Source organism: Sus scrofa, chromosome 1 (genome assembly GCF_054392235.1).
Source record: "Sus scrofa isolate SSC_HxYL_T2T_F1_AM1 chromosome 1, Sscrofa_HxYL_maternal_Yorkshire_Landrace_v2.0, whole genome shotgun sequence".
In the NCBI taxonomy this organism is placed as follows: Eukaryota; Metazoa; Chordata; class Mammalia; order Artiodactyla; family Suidae; genus Sus; species Sus scrofa.
Genome location: NC_139383.1, coordinates 140,330,543 through 140,343,851, shown reverse-complemented (window position 1 = coordinate 140,343,851; position 13,309 = coordinate 140,330,543). Strand labels below are relative to the sequence as shown.

The window sequence follows — 13,309 nt, the reverse complement described above, 5'->3', positions numbered from 1 at the left end:
CAGCCCGGCCAGAGCTAACATTCTCTTCCACCGGTGGCCCTGCCTTCCCTGTCCAGGCTGAATGAGGAGCAGATCGCTACGGTGTGCGAGGCCGTGCTGCAGGCCCTGGCTTACCTGCACGCCCAGGGTGTCATCCACCGGGACATCAAGAGTGACTCCATCCTGCTGACCCTCGACGGCAGGGTAGGGCCCTTCCCACCCTGGCACGACCACACCCCCCACTTTCCTGCTCCCTGCCTTGCTTCTCCTCCTAGTTCACCACTCACGCTCCTTTCTCCCTCTCACCCCAACCCCAGGTGAAACTCTCAGACTTTGGATTCTGTGCGCAAATCAGCAAAGATGTCCCTAAGAGGAAGTCCCTGGTGGGAACCCCCTACTGGATGGCTCCTGAAGTTATCTCCAGGTCTCTGTATGCGACGGAGGTAATGGTCGCCTTGTCTCCCAGTCCTCCCAGAAGAGGCCTGGGAACACACAGATTATTCATGGTCTCCTCCAGAGCCCCCCCACCACCACCAAAAATAGCCCAGTTCTCAGGGTCCCACTTAGTCAATACCCTACTCTGCTGTCCCATCTCCCCTCTTGGGTGGATCTTCTCTGGCCTGTGCTACCACAAACTGGTCCCCAGAATGCTCCCCAACCCAAGCTCAAGGTCAGGCTGGGGTATGGCCAGCCTCCCCATGTGTGATGGTCTTTCTAGGAGAGTGGCTGACAGCTACATCTTTACAGTCAGTGGTCACTGCTGCAGGAAGTAGCTGACCACAGGGAAGGTAGCCAGGAAGGAGGCCCACTCCCCAGGGAAACCTGGAACCAGCTGCTCCCTTCTCCCTCCAGCATGCTGCTACCATGGAGCCAGACTCTGGCCAGTGGAGTCAGGGACATTCTCCTCCTGCAGGTGGATATCTGGTCTCTGGGCATCATGGTGATTGAGATGGTGGATGGAGAACCACCCTACTTCAGTGACTCCCCAGTGCAAGCCATGAAGAGGCTCCGGGACAGTCCCCCACCCAAGCTGAAGAACTCACACAAGGTCAGTCAGTCACAGGGTATGACCTGGCAGGCCCCATTCTTCCTGAGGCTTCAAGGCTCTCAGGCCCAGCCTTTCCCTTCCAGAGAAGCCAGAGAATCTGGGCTCCTGGAAAAGCCTCCTCCTTCTCCACACAAAACTCGCATGGTGTGGACTGCAGTGTGGAGCCTAGTCACAAACTCCCATGGTCACCCCTGCAGACAACTGACGGGAGCCTGGGAGAAGGGAAAGCGAGCCTGCCCAGAATCCTGATGTCCTGGGGAGGAATCTGGAGAAGCTAATTGAGCAGGAACTCCTCCACCTCATGGCCCAGTGTTCCCAGTCCATCACAGAGAATTGGCCTGCCCCTCATCAGTATACATCCTGATCATATCTGAGCCAGTTTTCCCCTTAAAACAAATGTGTGTGTGTGTTTAACCCTTTTCTGTTAAATCCACCCAAACCCACAATCCTTACCTGCCGGCACCCCCTGCTGGTAGCCAGGCCAGCACAGGGCTGCAAAACGGCACTGCCATCTGGTGGCCAGAGTGAGAAATGTCCCAGAGAGTTGAAGCTCGGTTCCTAAATGGCAAAAGAGTTCTGCAGCCCTACTGGATGGGAGGACAGACAAGAAACAACTAGTCCTTGGAGCTTGCTCTCCTGACCCCTAGACTAGCAGATATAGGGGAGATTTCTAACTGGCTAATTCCCCAGAGGATGTGGCTTTCTGTAACAGCCCAAGACAGCCTTATCTCAAAATACTGGCTCAGATTAAACCAAGATAAGCCCTTGACTTTGACTGTAAGGCTTAGAACAGTACAGAAATCTCCCTTTTCAGGTCCCACTTTGTCCTTCTCTATTTTTCAAAGCACTTCTTCATCCTTGACCTCTTTATCTTCACTAAAGCCCTGTGTGGCAGACAAGGCAAGTACATTTTATCATTAGCCCATTTTACAGATGAGAAAACTGAGGTCTAGAAAAAAGTACAACTTTCCAGAGATCAGGGATAGATCCAGGACAGGATCACTGGTACCAATCCCATGCCCCATTCCACAGAGCCTGAACACAGAGCCCTGAGAAGCAAGGTTAGGGAGTTCCTGTCGTGGCTCAGTGGTTAGCAAACCTGACTAGCATCCATGAGGACGTGGGTTTGATCCCTGGCCTCGCTCAGTGGGTTACTGATCTGGTGAGCTGCAGTGTAGGTCGCAGATGTGGTTCAGATCCCACATTGCGGTGGTTCTGGTGTAGTCTGGAGGCTACAGCTCTGATTTGACCCCTAGCCTGGGAACCTCCACATGCTGCTGGTGCAGCCCTAAAAGACAAAAAGACAATAACAACAACAACAACAACAACAAAAAAGAAGAAGCAGGGTTAGGGATGGCCTGTATTTGGAGCCAGCACCTCAGCCCTCCAGGTATCCTAATTCCATTGCTCAGCAGCTCCCCCTATAGGTCACCTGGCTACTTTTCCTGGGCTGATGCAGACTTTCTTTACCTACCTGAAAATTCAAAAAGTGCTGAGTCTGGGAGGAAAGAGGAAGTAAGAAAAGAAAGAATTTAAGACTTTCAGATGAGGTTGGGCCAGGCAGATTGGGTCACCCCAAAGTGGCTCAAACTGTGGCTTCCTCTCACTGCCTTGCCTCCACAGGTCTCCCCTGTGCTGCGAGACTTCCTAGAACGGATGCTGGTGCGGGACCCCCAGGAGAGAGCCACAGCCCAGGAGCTCCTGGACCACCCCTTCCTGCTGCAGACAGGACTGCCTGAGTGCCTGGTGCCCCTGATCCAGCTCTACCGCAAGCAGACCTCCACCTGCTGAGCCCACCCTCGGAGTGCACCTGCCACCTGTGCCCACAGGCAGCGGACACCAGGCCACCAGATTGCCAACAGGGCCTGCCTGCCTGCCTCATTCTCTCAGTATTCTCTCCAAAGATTGAATGTGAAGCCCCACCCCCCCCACCACCCCTCAGCCCACTGGGCCAGGCCGGACCTGCCCCTCGGTCACTCTCCCTCCCAAGAGTCCCCAGTTGCCTTTGGCATGATGGAGACCCCTTCCACAGGATGACCCTTTGTTATTTGCACAGGGATATTTCTACGAAACATGGAGACCAGCGATTCTGGCCTCTGTAGCCAACACAGCAGAAAAGGCTGCTGCAATTTTTATAAAGGTAGTTGTACGTGAACATCCCAGGTCACCCAAGAGGCAGACTGCCTGTCTTCACCAGGATGCTTGCTCTTCTCAATTCCAGTTCCAGACCCTGGGGTGTTAGGGCCACAGGAAAGGTGTTTATTGCCCGAGTCCGTCTTCCTCCCTTGTGTCTGACCTTCTGAAGGCACAGTCCAACCTGCACCTGCTTCCAACCCACCTGTGCTGACAACATTCTCCCTGCACAGCCCATGCCCAACTGTGAACAGCCTGCCTGCTCAGGGCCATGAGGGGGGGCATTTTCTGGGTGAAAGAGGAAGAAGGCAGCTGGTGGTAAAGGTGGTCTCACTTTACAGGATGTGTGTACGTGTGTGCGTGCGTGTGGGTGTACACACGTGTCAGAAGGTCACCCACAGCTGGCTTCCCTCCTCTCTCCCACTAAGTTCTGAAGGGACCTGCTTCCTTGGCCTGGCTTCCCGCCTCTTACATCCCAAGTTTCTACCTGACCAGTAAAGAGGTCTGTGTTGAAGCTTGGCAGTTTTCTGAGTTTCTCCTGTCCTGTGACCAGAATGGTGAGGGAACAAACTCTGTTTTACCTGAGGGCTTCATCTCAATAATCAGGTCATCAGGGACCCGATCTTTTGTGTGTGTGTATGTGTGCATGTGTGTGTGCTCAGGGGACCTGTTCTTTTCAAAATCCTGTTCTGGGGGGTGCACCAGCTCCCGGGGTTCCATCATGTCACCAGAATGGGTACCCCATCTGTGCAAACCACCTACCCCCAGCTGCCTCCTCTGACACCTGTCTCCTTGTCCTCCCCTCCCCTACCTTCAGGGCTGTTGTGAGACAAGGAATCCCAGGGAAGAATCCAGGTGTCTGGACCCTGTCTAGATAATATTTTTAGATTCCTCTGCTCCCTAGTGGTCTGCTTTGGGGCAAACAAACAAAAATTGTGATGACTTTTTTTTAAGGGGTCAGAGTTTTAAAAACAAAAGCATCTACCGTAGAAACTTTTGTGAAGTTTGTTTGCACTTGTGCCCGTTTTAAATTAAACTGAGTGTTCAAAACCCGTGGCCTTCCTGCTGTCTCTGGGAGTGAAGCCAGGCTGTCTTCCAACTGGCCATGCTGTAGTGGGTGTCCAGGGTGCCCCCCCCATGTGAGCTCCCCAGTGGTCACTCTGATCCACAGAAAATCCAACTCCCTAGAGACACGTGAGCCTGAAATGAGGGCAGAGGAGGGAAACAGGAAGTGAAAGGCCGTTGGGAGAGCAAGGGCTGAGAAACAGACAGGCCTCCTTCTCAGGGGAGAAGAACCCAGCCTCGAAAGTCAGGGCACCTCAGGGGCTGGGAGGGAGCCAGCAGGGCTGATGACCACTTTCTTCAGCAGCATCTCCCTTCCCCCATTTGCTTCTCACCCCCTGGAAAGTCAAGAGGCTGCTCTCCCCAAGCTGTTCATTAGGAAGTAGCCTGGAACTGCTTGGAGTGAGAAAACAATCTCTGTTTCAGTTCTCAGAATGGAGGAAGACCGGGAGAAGTACAACCAGAAACCAAGAAACCTGGGTCTTTAACCTTCTAGCTCTTGACACTGATTCCAGCACTTCCTTCCTAAGGTCTCATCCTACCCCTTCTCTGCCCTGATTCACTGAAACTTCTTACCCAGGAGCAGGGAGTCCTGCTGAGCTTCTTCTGCTCCCCACTGCATGCCCACCTAGACAGCCGCCTAGGTCCGAGGGCCCCAGTCCCACCCGCTCAGCGGGAAGTAGCCCTGAGTCTTACCTGCAGGAGGCAGCAGCGGAGGGCGGGGCAGTGTTGGAGGCTGAGGAAGCAGGCTCACCCTTCCACCTCTCCAACGGGAGCCCGGAGTCAGGCGTGGTTAGCAAGACAAAGAGAGGCCAGTTCTTGCAACTGAATAACACTGGATTTATTAACTATTCTTTTGAGTTCTAACAGTCCTTCCACCAAAAGCGTGCGCGTATGTCATTTAGCCTCACACACAGAACAGTTCTGAGCTTGAACCAAGAGTACCAGTGCCAGTGGCACAGGTGTCTTCACAACAACGAAAGCAACAAGAGTTAGAAAAGCAAAATATTCAGAAAAGTCTCTGCTAAAATGGAGCGAGCTTGAGAGGCCCCTCAGCCTCAGTGCTCCAGGGCTGACAATGAGAGGAAGTTCAGCTGAGTGAAATGTGGTGAAATGTTTTAACTTCTGAACAGAGCTGGACCTGGTAAGAAATCTGCAAGAACAGCAAGGCAAGTCAAACACACAATTCAGTTCAGACAGGAAAGATCTGCTGTGGTTTTTTAGAAATATCACTTTCAACCACCAAACCCTTGGCGACTCCACAGAGAGGAGACTTCGTGGTTCTTTACCCAATAAAAAAGGCCCAAGGTGAGTTCAAAGACCTGTGTTAGTGACACGTGAAACATGACTGACAGCACCTTCAACATAACTGCAACCAAGACCTCGTGGTATTTTGAAGCCAAAACATTCATATTCTTACACCATTAAAAACTTCATGAAAATCAAACAGTTGGATAAGGATAAGTGAGCAAGCAAAGATCAGAAAAAAGGAGTTTGCTCTTGGGGTGTCCAATTATCCTCCACCCCACCCCAGATCCTCTCCTCTGGCTTTTCAGGTGCTTCAGTATCATCCCACCACCACCCAGACAGTGGGACAGAGAAGAGGCAGATATCTGGGCAGAAAAGAGTAGGGAAAGGGCAGAGCACCCCAGAAACAAAGCAAATCTTATCAGAAGAAAACAGTGCATAATCAGTAGGTTCCAAGGTTCAGAAGTCATAAGGGATGGGTTGGAAGCTCCAGTTTCTCAGAAGACATCAGGAGCTCTCCAAACCGAGCCTTAACTGGGAAGATCTTGGGAGTCCTAAGTGAAGGGTCTGGGCTCCTGCTACTCCAAATGCGAGTTTTTTGTTCATTGTCTCTCACTTCACTGCTGTGAAATGACTTCAAGTATCCGGATTTAATATACTACAAGAAGAAGTGAATTCCATGGGTAAATACACACGTAGGGAGAAGTACATGGCGGTGATTCCAAAAAACCCCAGAAGTCAGACTCCGTGCCAGAGTGCAGCGAGGAAAGCGCACCGTTGCCACCAGAGGGCACCAGAGATCACGTCCACTGTCCGGGCCCTCGCGCCCTTGTGGCCTCTGGAGGGGGTTAGAAGCATAGACAACGTATCTGACACCTACACAAGGCCCGCCCCTGATCACCCAATCCTCACCCCAGGCCTAATTTCTCATCATAGATCATTCTTGCTCTGGGTAGTTCCCTTGGAGTTACTGGTGAGAAACTTCCGTTTTGCGAAGACGAATAGACCGACGTTTTAAAAAGACCCCATTGCAGGCAGGTGAGGGGCTGCACGATCAACCTTCGGGGTTCATTAAAAACAAAAACGAAACTTCCCCTCGAGCCGCCACCGGGCAGGCTGTATATACGGGCGCATAGATACACGTGCAGGCACTGCCACAGGGTTCTGGGGCACGCGATTCGCTAGACACCGCCCCACCTCCCCCCCACCCGCCCTCGACCCTTCTCGCTAGGCGGACACAAAGAGGAGTCGGGGGCGAAGACAGAGGGGACAAAATACCAGGCCCGAAAAAGGCCGTTAACCATCTCTCCGCGGTGGCCTCTGACTCACTAATCTGCCCAGTACTGAAGCAGGGCCGGGCCAGCGTCCCACGCGTTGGGACAAAGGCAGGGGTCCTTGGTTTCGACCTCTAGCATCCATCATCCGCCCTGCCCTCCACTAACGGCTCAGCGAGAAGCAGGAACCGTTTAACAGCCCCCTTCCAGCAACCGCCGGAGTTTGATGTAATTTAAACTCGGACCTGCGGCTCGTGTGGGCTTCAGACTCCCGCGCGCCGCCCGTTTAACGTGGCAAACACTTCAGTCAATTATCCCCCTCGCGGAGCTTCTATTTAAAGAGACGTTGTCAGGTTCTTAAGCCTCGGATCAGACCCGCTGCTTTCTGCTTCATATACAAAGACTCAAAACACAAGTTCTTTGAGGATTGGAAGAAATACAATTAAAGCCCTTGCAACCATTCTACCCTGCGGGAGCACCCACGTGCAGGACGGGGGAGCTGGGAGGGGGTGGGGGCGGGGGAAGTGCTAAATCTTTTCCATTTCAGGCTTCAGAGAGTGAGAGGAAATAGGCTCTAGAGCCCAGAGCTGCGCTGGGCTGGATAATGGTTGGCAGGAGGCAATGACCCCACATGGTCAATGAAGTTGAATCTAGGGTCTGCCTTGGGCTGAGGCAGAGTAAGCTGGAATTACCCAGAAGCTGGTTCAAGGGACAACTGACCTTCCTACCACCCCAAAAATGTTCTTTAAGGTCTTGAGGCAGTTTTTCCCCAGAAAAAAAATCTAACCTCCAGATTCTTTCTCTTCTGTGGAGAGAGGCTCCGGGGCCTGTCTCCTGGCTCCCCTTCTCCAATACCTAAGGGGAAGGGAGACTTAAGTCCTGTGGGTACTATAGTCAGCATCACTGGGGTGGAGGGTGGGCTGGGAGAGGCTAGGCCTTTGTTCTACAGGTCAACTCTCCTGCCCGCCTGGCTGACAAAGGTGTAGAAAAACCTGGCAAGGGCAAGGGGAAGGAAACTCCCCTTCCCAAACCGGAAGCACTCAGGTCGGAGCATTAGGGCTGAGGGAAGTAGGCCCGGCTTGGGAGGCTGTAGCGGATGGAACCAGTCTTCTATTCCCTGCTTCCATGACATGAAGGGCCGGCCTTTAAAGAAGGTGAGAGACTTGGTCAGGGAATACCAATAAGCACAAAAAGGAAATAAGATGGGGGTCCCTTTGAGAGAGAGAGCAGATGGTGGTCTCGCCTTGGTTGGAGGACAGGTTCTAGGATCAGGGGGTGGGAAACTGCCCCGAAAGTAAGAGACCTGGAAAAAAGAAATCCCAGTGGAGCAGAGACGGGAAGGTGAGGGGAGCGCGTTTGGGCCTCAAGGCTGTTTACCGCTGAGCGTGCAGCACCACGGCCTCTGTGCCTGCCTGCCAGGTCTGAGGCCCAGGCTCTGACTGGGGCAGAGAGTTGGGCTCTAATTCCGAGCTGCCCTCGGGCCCAGGTGCCTCTCCGACCAAGCTGGGGATGTCTGGTGCTGTGGAGCGTCGGCGCAAACCCAAGCGGCCAGAGCCGGGGCCGCCCTCCGGGTGGGGGCTAAGGCCGATGGGGGCTTGCACTAAGGCTGGGGGCGCTCCCTCCAGCACCTCCTGCGAACGCCACCGCCCAGCCCCCGAAGACTGGGGCGAGTGTGGTCGGGCCATCAGGGCTCCCGCCCGCAGTCGAGCTGCCTCCTCCTCGGTCACGGCACCCAACGCCAGGCTCATGCTCCGGCCTAGCTCCGGCCGCTCGCTGCCCTGTGCCCGGTGCCGGCCGAAGCCCTTTCCCCCTGAGCCAGCCTCACCGCCGTGGCCATGGCCGTGGCCGCCCGCCGCTCGCGCAAAGCGCGCCAGGAGAGGCCGCGGTAGGCGGCGGGGGCTGGGTCGTCGGCGCTCAGGGCTGGGCGCGGGAGCCGGACGGCCAGGGGGGCTGTCGGAGTTGGAGCCCCGGGCTGCAGCGGCGGCGGCCGCGCGGCCCCAGGGCCCGGTGAGGGCCTGCACACAGGTCCCATGACCGCGGGCGGCGGCCAGCTGCAGCGCCGTGAGGCCCGCCCGGTTGGTGCGGTCCAGGCGTAGGCCGAGGCGGCGGAAAGAGCGCACCAGGAACTCGAGCACCGCCCCGTGGCCGCACGCTGCCGCCCACATCACCGGGCTGTTGCCCGCGGAGTCAGCCGCCTCGGGGTCGCCGCTGAACTGCACCAGCAGTTGCACGGCGTCCAGGTGGCCGCGCTCGCACGCCAGGCTGAGCGCCGTGCGGCCGCGCTCGTCCCGCAGGTTCACGGCCGCACCCTGCTCCAGAAGTAGTCGCACAAAGCGCGCGCGCAGCGCGGGGTCTGGCAAGCCCACCGCCACCATGAGCGGCGTGCGGCCCTGCTCCGCACGGCAGTCGATGATGCTGCGGTCCAGCGCATCCAGCACAAAGCGAGCTAGGTGCACTTTGCCTGCCTGCATGGCCTCCAGGAAGGTACGCGTTCCCGCTCGGGGGCACAGGTCCTTGGGCTTGAGCATGGCCTCGGCCGCCGCGCCCAGGCGGCCCGGCAGCTCCGCACGGGGGCGCCCCTGTTCCTGCGCCCCTCCGGGCTCCGGCCTCCGAGGCGCTAGCGTTTGGCTCCCTCCGCGCGTGGGCGGTGGCGGCCGAAGGTCCTGAGCTTCCCGCTCTGTCCTCCAGCTGCCTCGCCGTTCCTGGGCAGCACGCCTGGCGTCTCACTGCTCCTTCCCCGAGCTTCCCGCCTGGAGGTGTAGATTGCGCGCTACTCCGGGCTCCGCGCCTGACCCGCCACAAGACGACGGGAGCCGAAGCTCCGGACCCTCCTGACTCTTCCGCTGCTTTCCCTTTGTCCAGTGCCCCTCAGTCCCTCGTAGCTGGAAGCCGCGCCACTCACCGGCACCCGGGGCAGCCCCGCTCCCCTGCTGAGACGGTGGCGCCAGCCGTGCGCGGCTGCCTCCAGCCCTGGCGGGGCGCGCCGCTCCTCAATCTGCTGGCGCCGCTTCTCCGCCTCCTCCCCTCTAGCGGGGGCCGGGCCACACCAGGGCGCTTGCTCCATACTTGGGGGGCTCGGCGGCAAGGGAGCGGCAGCCCGGCTGGGTACCTGGCTTTATAGCCTCAGGGGTCTCCATGGCAATAGCTGCCCTGAAAGCGGGCAGGCAGTCAGGGCAAAAACTGACGGGGCGGCGGAGACCACCCCTGACCCCCCCCCCCACTTGGGCCAAGACGTCGGGGAGCAGCTCCTCCTCCGCGCTTCCCCGGGGCTGCGGCGGCGGGGGCTGGGCTGGGGATGCACGCAGGGGGCCACATGCATTCGACCGGGCCAATCCCAAAGTCACAGTCTTCTCTCCCCACCCTCCACCCCTAGCGGAGTCGGTATCCTGGGCTCCTTAGAAACTAGCGGGACTCCGAGCCCGTCGAGGAAGACGAGGGCCACCCCTAGCGGTACGGGTGTAAGGAAATGGGACCTCATGAAGCAGAATTGGACCATAAGCGAGCTGGAGTTGGCGGCGAAAGGCAGACCGGGAGTAAATCACTCGCCAAATCGAAGGAGGGGGTACTTGCGCTGCGCGGGTTTGGGGGTGCTCAGCCTGCCTGCGATGTGCCACTCGAAGCGAATCACTCACGCACACACAATTGTTCCGCACACGCTCACTCGGCTCAGGGCTGGGGGTGGAGAAGTGCATGCTCCAATCTCAGACGTCTCCAACCCCGACAACGTGCCCGCCTGCCAGCTCCTGAGAAGCTGCCAGAGCCGAGACGCAGCGACCGAAGCGGGAGTCTTGGGATCTGGGAATGCTGCAGTCGCGTTAGCAACTCCTCCTCGCTGCCGCCCCAGAAAGAGTGAGGAACATGCAGGGCTCCCCCCAGGGTCCCTGTCTCCCTCTCAAGCAGAAAACAACTCCGAGACCACAGAGCTCTGACCGTGACCACTAGCTGACCCCTTCTAAGAGGAAGAAGAGAGCACGAGTCTATAGGGCGTGGGAAAACCACTACATACCCTCTCCCTGGCCCGCTGCTCTGCTCTGGGGGCGAGGGAGGGGTGCGCAGGCCTTGGTGGAGGGGAGACAGAGCGCCTCAGAGCTGCAGAGGGTGGGAGGGTGTGTAGAGCTGGAATGGATATTTGTGAAGTAAGAAGTGAGTCAGGTAGCGACCACAGAATTTACTGAGACTTGTCATGAGCCCGGTATTGAGTTTCCAGCTGTGGGAAGTACAGAGGGGGAAGTTTGGTTCAGGATAGAAGAGACCCCTCTTAAGCAAGAAGACAAAACTGGGACGTTTAAAAAAAAAAAAAAAGAATTTATCGCCTGGGGGCTGAATAAGTCTGTTAAAGACAAAACCAAGACCATCCCTAGATGAAAAGGTGAAGTGGTGCGGAAGGGAGATAGGGTCTTCTGAAGACAGGGCTTCTGAGATGGTCTTCAAGGATGTGTGGGCTCTGGCTGTTAAGCAAAGCAGACATTCCAGCTCGGGTTACTGAGGCAAGGGCATGGAAGCAGGAAAAATACTTTGAGGGGATAGTGTTGAGGGCTGCTTTAAGGAGTCCTTGCCTATGAAAGACAGGAAATTAAGGGAAGAATAAAGGTGTCCTCAGCCTGGGCACAGCAGTAATCAGAAGCTTTGCAGCAGGTCTGCCTGAGGGAAGGTATGGCTTCTGGGAAAAGCCAGTGGGCCCAGATGAGGGAGGGGCAGACAGGGCATGAGGCCCTGCTCCATGAGCCTTCCTCTCCTCTCTCCAGCTCCCTGGCTCCAGGGATGCCAACATGGAGCAGGGGCTCCCCCTCCTCTCTTTCCTGGGGGGAGCATGTGATGGATGCCTGTGTGTGTACATCGTGAACCCCCCCCCTTTTTCCTTTTGGTTGATTTTCTCTCATGGTGTCACAGAAAGGTCACAGTATTTGACAGCAGAGTTAAGTCCTAGTTTGAAGGAATTTACTAGCAGTGTGGCTCCAGGCCTGCATTCTCTCATCTGCAAAAGGAAACCCATAACACCAGCCCTGCTGACTGCACGCAACAGCAAGCTGGAGAGTGTCAGGAAAAGAGCTGCACAGTTTTTCAGAGCTCAAAAAGCCCAATCCCACTCCCAGACCTGGAAGTCCCTCCTCAGTGTCACCCAGGATGGGTATAGATTCTCCAACTCCAGGAAGGATGTAGAAACGTTCTCCCTGTTTACTCAGGTAGTAGAAGAGAAGGCTTTCTTTCTTTTGTGACTCAATTTCCCTTTTTTGTAGCATGAAGGAAATTTCTTTCTTCCTTTCTTACTGTTTCCAGGGCTAGGGGAGGGGGCGCCCTAGGAATCTGTGTGTGGCAGGCCAGCCTGACAAGCCAGGCAGTGACACCTCCAGGTGGAGGAGAGAAGCAGCAGGAACATGGAAGGGGGCACTGGTCCCAAAGAGCCATGCCCCTCCTCCCTGAGCCTCCCAGAGACATCTCAGCCTCACTGATGTCCCTGTTTTCTGTGGCGGATAGAGACAGTGCAGGGAAGAAGAGGAGCTGGGGCAGGACCTGGTCTGTAAGAGGGTGCCAGGCTGGGTCCTCTTGCAGGGTCCTCTTTGGAAGGAGCAGCCCTTTCTGTTGCTCCAGCTAGCAGTGCCATCCCAGTCCTGGCCTGGCTGACCTGTGGGGGGGGTGGGGAGCAGGGGGTATTGCCAGGTCTCAGGCCCTGGAGCCTTTGCTCTGACTTGCCTGTGGGCTCAATATGTTCTGAGCAGAAAAGAAATAGCAAAGATGAAAAAAAGCTGCGACTCTGCTGCGGAGCACAGAGGCACCAACAGCCGGAATTAGAAGCTGTCGCTTAGAGAGCTGAAGGCTGACAGGAGATGCAGCCGAGGCAGGCAGGGGGCAGGCAGGCACTCCACACGCCCCTCCCCTCCCACCTGCTGAGCCTCCCCCACTGCAGGCCCCGGGGCTGGCAAAAGGGCCTCCCCCCAGAGGCGGCTTGGGTCTGCAGTCTGTCACTCTGTCTGCAGCAACCCCCACCCGCCCCGCCCGGCCCCCTCCTTTCTTCCTCAAGTGTCACCAGCCCCCTCACCCTGTCACGTTGCACCAGCTCATCAGGGTTGGGCCTGGTGGCACGTGGCTGGGAGATCCAGAGAGCTGGTGTTGGGGGGTGCGCAGAGGGGAGGGTGAGTCAGCAGGGGACTCTCGCATCTGAGTCGGCAGGTGGGATTGGGAAGGGGGTAGGGGCTCTGCTCTCTGTGCAAAAGTGAAACTTAGTGGATAGGGAACCTGGCCCCAGCCCCACAGAATCTGCAGCAGGGGACAGAACCCAGTGCCCATCCCTTGCCCCAGCGCCCTGAGGGAGGGCATCAACTCTTCCTCTGCACACCACCTGCGGCCAGAGATTAACTCACTTCCAGGGCCCAAGGGCTATGGAATTTTCCCAGGGGCGCCCTACCTTTTTCCAGGGGACAGACAGCAGGGAGGTTGGTGTTTGCCCTGGCCTCCTAGGAAGCCCAGCCTGCTGTGCAATCCAGAGGCAGGATTGCATCCCCTTCCGAATTCTGGGCTTCCCAGCTCCAAACTGGAGGCCCAGAGACCCTGCCCAGCCTGGCTACAG

General features: G+C 56.8%; 2 protein-coding genes across 4 annotated transcripts in view; one reads left to right on the top strand and one right to left on the bottom strand.

Annotated features, from left to right (window-relative positions):
- The window catches only part of PAK6 (p21 (RAC1) activated kinase 6), a 37,351-nt gene extending 33,141 nt beyond the window's left edge, over window positions 1-4,210 (top strand). For all 3 annotated transcript variants that reach the window (XM_021097786.2, XM_084973959.1, XM_084973960.1), the window contains 4 exons: window positions 57-183; window positions 297-422; window positions 893-1,027; window positions 2,651-4,210. In XM_021097786.2, the coding sequence (XP_020953445.2) occupies window positions 57-183; window positions 297-422; window positions 893-1,027; window positions 2,651-2,818 (556 nt within the window). In that variant the 3' untranslated portion in view covers window positions 2,819-4,210. The remainder of the gene's footprint in view (window positions 1-56; window positions 184-296; window positions 423-892; window positions 1,028-2,650) is intronic.
- An 831-nt stretch (window positions 4,211-5,041) lies between these two features.
- ANKRD63 (ankyrin repeat domain 63) lies at window positions 5,042-9,736 on the bottom strand. Its single transcript, XM_021097815.2, has one exon. It carries the CDS (start codon window positions 9,270-9,272, stop codon window positions 8,118-8,120), a length of 1,155 nt encoding a protein of 384 aa, XP_020953474.1. The 5' UTR covers window positions 9,273-9,736; the 3' UTR covers window positions 5,042-8,117.
- Between the last annotated feature and the right edge of the window lie 3,573 nt (window positions 9,737-13,309).

Excerpts from the sequence above, each read along its gene's own strand:
- ANKRD63 (XM_021097815.2), bottom strand. The coding sequence starts at position 9,272 with ATGCTCAAGCCCAAGGACCTGTGCCCCCGAGCGGGAACGCGTACCTTC.